The 13218-nt window shown below is 35.9% G+C and overlaps 2 protein-coding genes across 2 annotated transcripts; one reads left to right on the top strand and one right to left on the bottom strand.

Moving 5' to 3' along the window:
- Window positions 1–5968: 5968 nt before the first annotated feature.
- LOC130986356 (uncharacterized) lies at window positions 5969–8601 on the bottom strand. The gene is made up of 6 exons (XM_057909749.1): window positions 8461–8601; window positions 7791–7923; window positions 7599–7702; window positions 6931–7102; window positions 6710–6850; window positions 5969–6546 (listed from the first exon to the last, which is right to left on the bottom strand). The coding sequence occupies exons 1-6, from the start codon at window positions 8508–8510 to the stop codon at window positions 6199–6201; spliced, it is 948 nt and encodes a 315-aa protein (XP_057765732.1). The 5' UTR covers window positions 8511–8601; the 3' UTR covers window positions 5969–6198.
- Window positions 8602–8746: 145 nt separating this feature from the next.
- On the top strand, window positions 8747–10908 carry LOC130986339 (pentatricopeptide repeat-containing protein At3g29230-like). The gene has a single exon (XM_057909732.1). It carries the CDS (start codon window positions 9216–9218, stop codon window positions 10773–10775), a length of 1560 nt encoding a protein of 519 aa, XP_057765715.1. The 5' UTR covers window positions 8747–9215; the 3' UTR covers window positions 10776–10908.
- The last annotated feature ends 2310 nt before the right edge of the window (window positions 10909–13218 follow it).

Raw genomic sequence — 13218 nt, 5'->3', positions numbered from 1 at the left:
AGACGTTGTCTCGCGCAAGAAAAAGTTGGGAATTTAAAACTGTCAACCTCAACAAGGAGTGTAGTGCAACTCTACAAAGAAAGCAGCATGCGAAGATCAAGGATCCGAGCAGTTTCACTATAGCTTGCATGATTGGAGGTTAGCACTTTAGGGGTGTTGTGAAATCTTGGAGTCAACATCAACTTAATGTTGTTGTCGATTTTGTAAGTTGTTGAAGATAGGGGACACGAAGCCTACATCTATTGTGTTGCAAATGGCGGATCGATAGGTCACTTACCTAATCAGAGTTGTGGAAGATGTGCTCGTGAAAGTGGGTGATTTTATCTACCCAACTGATTTCGTGGTGTTGGATATAGAGAATAACAAGAACATTCCGTTGATTTTGGGTCGCCCATTCTTAGCAACGGGAAGGGCCTTGATCGACGTGGAAAAAAGGGAGGTCACGCTTCGAGTGAATGAGAAAAGCAAAAAGTTCTTTATCTATAGACCAGTTTGCAACCATGAGGATGAAGTGCCAAAGCAAGCTAAAGATCCGAGAAAGGTAAGAGTTAAAGCTCTCAACATGTTTAATGAGGATTGTTAATCTTGGCAGGGCTTAGCAAGACAGAAATCCCATCTAAAAGATGTGGTTGGCAAGTGTTGAGCAAAGCGTCGTTGGACACAACATTGCTTGCACCAACCTCCTTGGGGAATCCAAAGCTCCGTCGAACTAATGACGTTAAAAATAACGCTTATTGGGAGGCAACTCAGCCAATTCTTATTAGTTCAATTTTTTTATCTTTAGTGTTCGTTTTCGTGCCCCACAATTCCTTTTTAAACTTATTCACATGTGTCTTTGTGGGTACACTTCTATTTTTATTTTTGCTTTTGGTTGTGTCTTTAGTTTTTAGTGTCTTTATTTTTGTTTTTTATGATGTTTCTGTGAGCGAGTCTTGCTATGAGTCGTTTGTTTTGATTGTGAGACTATTATGATGAGTTAGAGTTTGTGGGAATTTTTTATGATTGGATTGTGGCAATTTCTATGAAAATTGGAACAACTTGCATATGTGCTTCTTCTTTTGAAGTTGAGCAAAATTTAATGGGTTAAAATTGTGGCCCCTAAAATACTTGTAATCAAATAATTGAGCTGTGAGATTTGAGCCTAGACTGTTACTCCATTCGTCCATGAAACAAAGCCCTATTTCATCTTGGCATGGAAACTAAGAAAGCTAAAGATGTTGAGAGTGAGATAAAATGGTAGTGGTTAAGATATTAGATTAGTTTTACTAATCTTTCATTAAGAGATGCCTTTTTACTTAATTGATTTTGTTTTTTCTTTAGCATTTGTTAATTAATTTTGAATTTTTTTTTCTTTATTCAGTGTTTTTGCCTTTATTTTTAATTTAATTTTTTATTTTGCTTTTAAATTTAATTTGCTTTTATTTCAGTTTTTTGTCCTTTACTTTTAAATAAATTTACAGCCAATAATTTCAGCCCACATGTGTTTCTGTAATCTGTCAGTAGACGTTTTGAAGGCAAAAGGAATAATTTCATTCATTCAACAAAGATAAAAGTACAAAGGATATTCCAAAAGTTTGGAGGAAAAATCAAACTCCAACTACCCTTCTAAAATCTCTATAAATACATCCATCAAATTAAGGCATCACCAGCCATCCCACCCAAAATAAGAACAGAATCACTTGATTATATGAGAGATAAGACACTAGGGAAGAACGGCCAGAGATTCCGACCTATTTTAGGTACTTATTGGTCTCGTACATGGAAAACTCCGAGATCTCTAATTCAGAGATATCCATGGTCGTGGATTGAGAGTTCGGCACCATCGTGTCCGAATCAGAGACATCCATGGCCGTGAATTCAGTTTTCGGCATCATCATGTCCGATTCAAGGAGAATACACATAGGTTTGTACAATTGATTCCATCGATGAAGATGTAGGAATGACATATTCAGAGATATCCATGGACAAGCGAAGACGAGAGAGAGAGAGAGAGAGAGAGAGAGAGAAAGAGAGAAATAGAGAGAAATGTAGGATTTCATGCAAATCAATAGATGGGTAATGAGGCGGCGTGAGAAGGAAAATATAGAGGCTAGGGTTTCATGGAATTCTCTAGATGAACATATATAAATGATGAATAGAAAAATCCAACAACAAATGAGAGTGATTTGGGCCACTATGGTTAAATAAAAATAACCCAACATTTGTTTGATTTAATTAGTGAATAATTAGGGTGGGTAATTATAAAGGTTAGTTATTTGTGGTGGGACCGTTAATGTCAAATGGTAGTAAATATAGGAAAATAATGAGTGTAAGAAAGTACAAAAAGCATAATACTCCCTCCGTCCGCGATATCGTTTCCACATTGTGGATGGCACGGGTTTTAAGAAAAGTGGTGGATAGTAGTGGATATGTAGTGAGTGGAGTTTGGGTCCCACTATTGTTGTGAGTGGAAGTTTGTGGACCCTATTTCTATAAATGGAAGTGGAAACGATATCGCGGACGGACCGAAATGGCAAATGTGGAAACGATATCGCGGACGGAGGGAGTATGACTTTATTTGGTAGACAAAAATTTAAGGGCAAGTAGAGCTTTGTTTCATGGACGGAGGAAGTATTATTTTTCATTCTCAATTTTTTTGTTTTAGTTCTTGAGTGATATATTTGAGCTTGCATGTATTTCACTAGAACTTGTCTTGGTTTCTCCCTCGAGGTCACGTTAGTGTGCTTAATAACTTTGGCATAATTTAAGGCCATCTTTGCTAGCCTATTTATCCAATTGTTGTCTTAATACTTTATATGATTTCAGTTATTAGAATGAAAAGAAAGAAAAAAGTGAAAAAATGAAAAATTATTAATTGACAAAAAAAAATTGAAGACATAAAAAAGAGTACATAGGGTGTATTTAGAAATGTGAAATCCTTATGGAATTGTTGATTGGTTTAGAACCAGAGTAGGTGAAAAAATATGGTGTTGGAAGGGTGAAAAAATGGTGCAACATTAGGAGTTATAAGGTTTGTTCTTATGCTCATTATTTATTTCAATTGAGTCATTAGCCAAATTTATCCTACCATACAAAAGAGCCTACGTTACAACCAAATCTAGAGACCTTTTAGATCTTGATGCTAGGACCACACATTTAAGTGATGGAGATGTGAGACGATTTACAAAGCTTATAATTGATTTCATATCTTGCTTGAATTGAGTGTATACACGTCCGAATCTTAAACACTTGAGAGATGAGTACATACATATTCTTTATCTATTTTATGAGAATTGCAAGTTATTGATGCCATGGTTTGAGTTTGTCGTGAATGCAATATTTTGATTGAGGATCGCATACATGCATGTTTGTGTTTTTGAAAATTCTGAAGCCACCGTGTCATCATTATTCCTACGTTCTTAATGATTCATTGGTGTCTAATCTTTGTTTTGTTCGAGGATGAATAATGGTTCAAGTTTGGGGGATTGATAAACATGTACTTTTGCTCCTAGGATTATTATTATTGGTGCTTAATAGTGAGATTTTAGGTGAATAAAATTTAATTGAGCTTTAATTGTATTTATTTTGTGGAATAGACTACTCACTAGTGTTTACGCTATTTTAACATGTATTTGGACTCATTTTAGGATGATTTTGTTGAATATTTGAAAAGTTCATAAAGCTACGAGACTGTGGGCACAAACAGAGTTCAAATCAGATACCAAACGGAGAAGAATGTACGTGATGAAATCTGTGTGTAGGGATAACACGCAATCGCGCCCGCCGACGTTTGCTCAGTGACCTGCGGTTCAGGGCCACAACCGCGGGTAAAGGCAGCGTGTACAGGGAGACCCCAACTGGTCAACGAGACGTTGAATCTCGTCAAAATCCATCGGAACCACACACCGGAGAAAGACTATCCTTATCGGAAGGGAAGAGCGTGCCACCAAGACGAAAACTATTCTCATAGAAATCCTACCTAGCAAAAGCCTAGAGCATATGGAGAAAAATTCGGTTATAGTACATAGTCACGTCATTAGTTGACATTATTTTCATATCTATACTATATTAAAAAAGGAGTTTTCAATTGAAAATCAATTTCAAATCAATTTGAAATTGATTTTAGTGGTAATTTTGCAATTATATTTAATATTAAGGTTATAAATAAATTTAATATTAAGGTTATAAATAAATTAAAAACTATTATGTCCCACTAATTAAAACAGTCGGTCAAACCACAAACATATTATAATATGCTATTATAAAACAAAGTAAAATAAATTCCACCAATTTCCCAATCCACTAACCCGTACACACCATATACCACACAAGTTCAACAACATTTTCACTAATTTAAACACTACAATATTTATCTCACACCAACACAACATCATACACATTTTCATTTATGCATCTTCATTTCTTTAACTCATACGGAAATATATGTAATATAATTATATATATATATATATATATATATATATATATATAAAATTTAAAATTTTAAAGATGTAAAATATTTTTCGTGCACGAATGGAAAATCTAGTACTCGTATATAACCACAGGTACTGAGGTACATAGGGGATCACGATCAGGTAAAATTTGTCAACGGAAATTTCAATGTAAAATACATGAAATTTCAATAATAAATAATGTAATTTGCTAATGCTATTATTTAAGGTTTTATAATAACGACAGAAATAGAAGTGAAACCATTCCAGAAATCTCTTCAATATATAACTTGCTAATAAATGCAAATATGAAAACGGTAACTTTCTGAAATAAGTTGCAACAGTCTACCGAAATTTCTATATCAGTCATATGCCCTTAACTTTACGTATGTCCGCAGTATCTTCTTTTATTGTTTTGTTTCCAACAACTTATCTTATCAAATTAGTAGAGAATTTTTTGAAAGAAAGAAAAAAAAAAACTATTCAATAAATTAAATAAATGGAAATTTCCCTCCCATGATATTTGTAGGACCACGAATGCATTCAACGAACCCAACGTAAATCTTAACGATCAAGGAGCTGAAAGTGGTTCCTTATCTATATTTTATAATTGATTCTTATATTTATCCAATCCCTATATACATAACATTAGAAAATTTGAGAAAATACATGAAGTTGATGGCTCCCCTACCAGCTCTCGTGGCGCTGGAAGTTATGCTGCAAAGAAATGTCCTTTTTTTTGTTGCAGCATAATTGGGTTTTGAGTTGCATGAAAAGGTAGGTGAGTGTTAAATTTGTATATTGATTTGGGTATGCAAGCATATCTGCATACTAAACCTATTTTTGTGAAAAGTGGCATATCACATATATAACCTAGAGGAAACCCCATCGTTATCTTGTGCTGCCACCATTTCAACTTGGCCGACGCAGTTTAGGCCACATGCATAGTACTACTTTGGCTCTTTACGAGATGCAATATTTCCAAAACAAAGAGTTCCAGTCGTTAAAACTTAACATAAAGTCGCAACGGCCAAAATGGGAACAAATTAAACCATCCATATATCAATTCATTTTATTCTTAAAAATGAAATGTAGTTCCAGGCATCCTTAAAATTTTACAACTTTTATTTTAGCAGAAAATTTCAACTTTAATTTCTCCGTAAAATTTTGGGACCATATAGAACGGGATCGTTTAGGGAAAAAAGTAGTAAAATAATAAAAAAAGGAAGTGGGAATATTTTAGTCGTCAAATGATGATGAGATGAAAAATCTGATAAAGAGCAGAAGTCTGCTTGTCTCATCACCAATCATGCTGCAGCACTTACACATTACCGTGAATGTGTCTTTTCATTGAGATGAAAAGTTGGCGAAGCATTCACAACTAAGTTTTGTCTCTCTCTCTCTATTTGGAAACTGATTGTACCATCTCATCTTCTCTCTAAATTTTTGCCACTTTATCATACTAGTACAACTCTTTCTCTTCTCTTCTTACGCCAAATTAATTTCACATTGTACATATAGTAACGCACTAGTCATACATGCCCCAAAATATTCTGTGAATTTCACCACACACACACTTACAAATAGTTGCATCAAATGGATAACAGTTAGCATCTGATATATATTTGAACTACAAACTTTGCTGCATCAAATTTGATTCCCGAACCTTTCAATTTTGCTCAATATTTCTTTCCCTCAGATTTTTTACTTAACGCTATATATAAAACAAACAAAAAGAAAAACATAAAATAAAATAGTAATTACGAGGCTAGATTTTCCGTTGTTCTTGCTTCAACGGGGCAAACCTGGTGTTCACCAGCTCAGCAGCCGCGCGTGCAGCAGCTGATGCGCGCTCTGCTGCGGTGATAGCAGCACGAGCCCTTTGCAGAGCATCATCGGATGAATGTGGATTTGGATTCCGAATCTCATTGATTGGTTCAGTTCGCCTCGTTTCCACGAATGAAGTGCTGCTGAGGGACGTGGGAGATTGCAGGTGGCGCGCTGCCTGGTTGCCATTTGAAGGAGCTGCTGGCTGATCCGTGGTAGTAGACGATGCTTTCCCAACTTCTAGCCTCGAATCTGCACGAGGTTGCACAGCTATTTGTTTTGGTCCGTTCTAAGACATAATAAGGAAATGAAATCAAGACAAGAAATGCAAGATAAGGGTTGGATTACCATAGAAGAAAGTCATATGAAAGGTGAATCAGATGTGTGCTGAAAAGCTCACAATACCATAGGCATACCACAAGTCTGATAGAGAGTCAGAAAGAGATACTTACAAGAAGGTCCTCGGGTTTCTTTCTGAGTTCTTGTTCCGTCTTGGTTGAATCCCAATTGACGTTATATTCTAGTGCGATTGCCTTCAGTATGTTGAGCTTTACATCTGTGGGCGGAGCACTCACCGAGAGTTTTTCAATTATCTGAAGATTACATAATATATCAAAATAAATTTGGCAAAGATAGTGAAATATGAAGCTAAAAGAACATAAATTCTATTAACTGTTCGGTTGACACTGGTATCGGGGCGAAGTTCAGATGCAGCAGCTATGAATTCCTTTCCATACTTTGCAGCAAATAGATTCCGAACATGCAATAGATCTGGCAAATCTGAACATCTTGGAGCTGAAAAGATTATGCTAGCCACAGCTTCCCGCAACTCTATAGGGCATTCTCTGTTTTAAGCAAGAAAAATAGCATAGAAGGTTAGGAGTCAAGGTTTAGAAAACTAGAATTATCAAACAAGTATAATTAGAAAAAAAGTCAATGACTGATCCCAATCAAGAATTAAGCCATGAACTAAGATATATTGACTCCATCTAAGAAAAACAATGAACTCACGAGCATCAGATATTTACTTATAACTTAGCTCAGAATAGAGTCGAACTAATGCATTCGCTTCATGTACAACTCTATATTATCACATCCAGAGAAGCAATGTTCTAAGCCCTAAACAATGCTTTATATCAATCACAAAATGCAGAAGTCATCTTATACTAGGCTAGTTTATCCATAACAAAGCTCTGTTGCTAAAAAGTAAACTGATATATTTTGTGTAAGCATATTCAGTCGAAAAATTCTTTGAACCCCTTCAGATTTTTCTTAACATCTCAATATCAGGAAAAAAGATGGGCATTGGTATAGATCCAAGGACAGTGTTCAAGGTTTTACCTCTGGCTTTCAAGAATTGGTACACGGGCAAGAACAAATTCGCAGAATAACTCTAAGATTTCATATGCCTCCCATGTGTTTTGTTCTCGTATAACATGCTCCACCTAATCATGCAAGAGACCCGAAAATATTAACATAGAAAGACAAATTGTGTCAGACGTAAACAGGATCCCGAGATGATTAGCAAAGTACTCTAATTCGAGCAATAGCTTCTTGGCCAGCCTGCAGAAACTCTGCTATCTCCTTTCTCATAAGCCTCAGCTGCACATCCCTCTTGTTTTGCAGCAACTTGATACGTGAGATCGCCAAGGTTAAGCATGTTTTACTACAACCAAGTACGGATAATCAATCCCAACTGTGACAAATTTCAAGAACAAACCCCCTATAAAAGCTAAATCATATGAGAATCTTAATCTGGACTCTTCCAATAACAGAATAACGGATTGCTCCATCGTATAAAAGCATTCAGCATAGCACAATTCATCAATCCCTTTGGCAATATAAACCTAATTCAGGCACATAGAAAACCCCAAATTGGTTGGCAGCATAGCATAAGATGCAAATTTCACAATTATCCATCATTCTAGATCCAAATATCATAAACGGAAACTCACCAACCTCGATGCAGATCACCCATATACATGCAATTTCCAGGATATATACAATTTTAAGAAATAAACTACGAAGTAATTCAAAGAACAACAACCGATGAAGACCGGAAATTCTTAGTTCAATCGTTCTTTACTCTTTATTGAAGAGCAAGATTTTCAAAATTTCTTCTTCCGATTACAGGAGGGGAAAAGAGGGCATGCTAGATTAAAAACAAAAAAGGAAAATTGAAAAGTGAATTGATTGAACTAACCATTTCGCTCCAAGAAGCCCCCTGTTAAAGAGTTGATTCAGCATAGACATTTGGATTTAAGCAGCAGAATTCAGCTTATTATAATCGAATACCTCCGATTTGATTTTATATGAATTCTGCGCTCATTACCGAATTACCGATGAAAAAAACGAAAAATTGATTCTTAGTGATGTCTTTACAGTTCATAAACTGATAAGAATGCAAGAAATATCTATGGGCCGGTCCGGGCCCCAGTTGAAGATCCGTTTGTACTTTCCGGCCCGACTCTTAACTGTAAAGTCGGGCCCTATTGTAATTCTTTTTTTAGACACCGTTCCTTAATTTAAGAATAAATTTACAAATCAAAATTCCAAACATAGCGTATTTTTCTCCAAAAGAATTGTCGCTTATTACAGACTTCATTATTTTTGAATTAATCTTTTATATTTAGCTTTGGTAATTGATTCTCAATTATCGTCCAAGTTTCCAAATTCGAAATCTTTTCAGATCACAAAATAGCTATACCTGCTGCAAACTTGGCTTCAGACATTGCTCGTATCTTCGAACAAAAGCTAATCTTACTCATAAAATCATGTAAGACCTGGAAACAGCTCCAACAAATTCAGTCGCAGATTACAATCAATGCCACTGAACACCGTAACCACATCGTAAGCTCCCATTTCCTCTCAAAATGCACTGAACTGAGGCAAACAGGTTACGCCCGACAGGTGTTCGACCGATTGCCTGACCGAAGGCACACTTCGCTATGGAATGTAATGTCGAAAGGGTATCTCCAAAATGATGCCTTGAGTGAAGTGGCGGTGTTGTTCTGTGACATGATAAGGGAGAATGTGAGTCCCAATTGTTACACATTGCCGGCGGTGCTAAAGTCGTGCTGCAAGTCATCGTCTTGGAAAGAAGGAGAGCAGGTGCATTGCATCGCAGTCAAGAATGGTTTCATTTCGAATACTTATGTTGGTACTAATTTGATTGAGTTGTATTCGGGCGCGGGGCGTCTGGTGTGTGCATACAGGGCGTTCACTGAGATGGTAGATAGGAATGTGGTTTCCTGGACTGCAATGATCACTGGATATGTTGCCAATGGTGATTTGGTTTCAGCAAGAAGGCTCTTTGACCTAGCGCCAGAGCGAGACGTCGTGTTGTGGAACAGGATGGTTTCTGTTCATATAGATTTAGGAGATATGGTGGAGGCTAAGAGGCTTTTCGATATGATGCCATGTAAAGATTTGATGTCTTACAACACTCTGTTGAATGGATATGCCAAGAATGGGGACGTGGAGGGCTGCGAGAGACTGTTTGAGTCGATGCAGGAGAGAAATTATTTCTCTTGGAATGGATTGATTGGCGCATATGCACACAATGGGCGTTTCCTTGAGGTTCTTGATGCCTTCAAACGGATGCTGAAGGAGACGAACGTGCAGCCTAATGATGCGACGCTGGTTAATGTGTTAGCTGCCTGTGCAAGACTAGGAGACCTCGATTTTGGTAAGAAGGTACACAAATATGCGGAAGAGTATGGCTATGAGGGGAATGTTTATGTTTGTAATGGATTGATTGACATGTATGCAAAGTGTGGATTGGTGGAATGTGCAATTCGATTGTTTGAGGGCATGGTTAAGAAGGATATCATAACATGGAACACGATCATAAATGCCTTAGCTGTCCACGGCCATGGAGGCGAAGCTCTGAGCATTTTCAGCAAGATGAAAAATGGTGGAGAGAAACCAGATGGGATCACTTTCATTGGAATACTGTGTGCTTGTTCTCACATGGGATTAGTTGAAGATGGATTGGCCTATTTCAACTCAATGACTGATGAATACGCGATTCAACCTAAAATCGAGCATTATGGCTGTGTGGTCGACCTCTTGGCTCGAGGAGGGCATCTGGAGCAGGCTGTGGAGTTCATACACAGCATGCCGGTGAAGGCAGACAGTGTGATATGGACTGCATTGCTTGCAGCCTCGCGGATTCATAAGAAAATCATGTTTGCTGAACTTTCTCTCCAGAGGCTGATTGAGCTCGATCCTTGCAATCCTGCAAACTACGTTATGTTGTCCAATGTGTATGGAGAAGCCGGGAAGTGGGAGGCGCGGGCAAGGGTGAAAGTGGCGATGAGAGACACCGGGTCGAAGAAGGTGCCAGGATGGAGCTCTGTTCAGACTGAAGATGGTGGTGTTGCTGAGTTCTATTGTTTTGATGAGAGGCATTCAAGAACTGAAGAGATATATGTTGCACTCAGAGGATTGACAAAGTTGTTGAGGTTGTCTGAATGCAAAATAGAAGAGCTCATGGAGCTTCAGCTACAAACCTAAACAAACTATACATATATTATTTTTTTGGTGATACAAGATTTTATGTCATAGATTCAGATTTAAGCTGTTTGTTTACATTCATTAGGACTGAGTTCATGTTTTGGATTAATATGACAGTTTACTGGTTTTATCACTTCTATCCCAATTCTAGAACTTTTTAATTTTATCCCCAACATTTTCATTGCGTTTAAATTCTATCATAAGAACAGTGGTATGTTTTTGAAACTCAAATTGATAGAGCCCTTTTAAAGCCTATGGTTTGAGTTGGTGCTTGTGTGCGCTTTAAAGAGTATTCATGATAGTTATGTTTTCAGTATTTCTCCTATGGTGACTCAAACTCGACCTATTAATTGAAATGAAAACGTCTTACCAACTAAGTTGTGTTTCATTGTCAATCTCATGATTTAGAGTTTATAAGCTCTTTCAAAGTGTTTGGCAAAATAAGCTCTCCAAAAAATACATTCATCTACTCCAACTTATTTTCATAATCTTATATTCAATAATCATTTTACAAATATTATTCAAATATAATTTATTATTTTCATTATATACTATTTCAAATTCATTTTTCTTCAATATTCTCTCCAACAAATATTTTCTCTCCCTAATTTATAAGCTCAATTATCTAAACACTTTGATAACTTGTAAACTCTTGAATAATTACATCTTATCAATGATCGTGATATCTTATAAGTTGTTGGAGTTTATAAGCTTTTTAAAATAAATTTTAGGCGAACATCCTCTAAGTTGGAAAGTTGAGGGCACAGACGAATATTCAAGTAAAAACCCCTCAATTAATTTTTTGAGTTTCTAAAAATTCTTTCAATGTATCGACTATACTATTATACACGTTAAAAAGATCAATATAATATTGAAAAATTGTAAAGGTTGGTGTAATTTGCAAATTTGTAAAGGTTGGCAAATTTGGTGTATAACCCCCTCCCCCGCACAAAAAGGTTGCAAAGCCCAGAAGTTTGAAGCTGTCTATCAGAAGTTTGAAAAGCGTTTACTCAGCCCAGAGAAGGTTGCAAAGCCCGTTAAACCCTTGGGCTTTCCAGTCCAAAGTTTATAATATTGAAGGCTCTTTGGTCCATGAGAGGTAGCTCGGTTTCTTTTTTCAAATTCATATTGATTTGGTTGATTTAGGAAATAATACAATATCCTATATTTTTTATAGATAAACAAATAATTTAAATACCGCATGAAGATAAATTCAAATTTGAGATTTTGGCTTATGACATTAACCACCCTATTACTAAACCAACACGCATACCATACCATGTCCTATATAAGCTACATTTCGAGGAATGTCACAGTAGAGATTATCCATCCATCAATTGAAATAATCATGCATTTGTCTTAGTTGTTAGTTTAATTGCTAAATAATAATGAATAGGATATAAAAAGCAATCCAATATGAACTGATATCAAAATTATATTCGAATCCTGTAAATAGGAACAATTTAGAATAGTCATTTATAACCTTAAGGGCATGACTGCTATGTAAGAATGAAATGCGAATGAAATGATGATTTATGTTATGGAATTTTATCATATGTATCATTTAACTAATTTTGTAGCTTAACTTCTTTTGCCAAGCCTTGTATTGAAGAACATGTCTGGATTTCTTATCGTTCTTTGTGGATGACGAATATTCTGGACACGGCGTTGCTTAATACTCCCTCCGTCCCATAAGCTTAGGCTTGTTTTCTTTTTTTGATTGTCCCACCATTTACATAGGCTTGTTTCCATAAAAAGTAATGTTTTTTAACTCATTTACTATTATGTCCCTATTTAATTCTTTAATTTACTCTCACTTTAATACATCATTAAATAATAAATATGGGCATACTAGGAAATTTACTTATATATTTTCATTTCCAATGATTTTTCTTAATCTTTGTGAAAATTTCAATCAGCCTATCCACATGGGACGGAGGGAGTATAATTCTACATTCATTTTTTTCAAAAAAGATGGCAACTATTCCCGACATTCTAGCTTCAAATTATAATTACTACTCCATAAAACTAGCAGTGTTCCTCAACCTACTGACAATAAATATTCATTTTTTGGGGGGGCAATATATTCTTGCAGTGAGTACAAAATGACAAGTTTGATTTATCAAACATAAGTATGGCAACCTAATTGTCATGTGATATACAAGTAGCATTACTATTATTTATTTGACTTAAATTTTATTGACAAATTATAATTAATAATCATATTACTGGATCATTATATTGCATGCAAATCTCAGTTTCAACTTAAGGCGGCGTGCAGGAAAAAGAAAACGGAAGTTTGATTAAACACACAAGTTGCTTATCAAATATTATCGAATAATTGTTTAGAAGGATCTTCCAAATCAAGCATTTAAATATGAGTTAGGATATTTTGTCTCTCTATGATCTAATCATGGTGAAACTGATATAAATAGTCAATAGA

This window comes from Salvia miltiorrhiza, chromosome 5 (assembly GCF_028751815.1).
Source record: "Salvia miltiorrhiza cultivar Shanhuang (shh) chromosome 5, IMPLAD_Smil_shh, whole genome shotgun sequence".
Taxonomy (NCBI): Eukaryota; Viridiplantae; Streptophyta; class Magnoliopsida; order Lamiales; family Lamiaceae; genus Salvia; species Salvia miltiorrhiza.
This window is presented reverse-complemented; position numbering and strand designations above follow the sequence as displayed.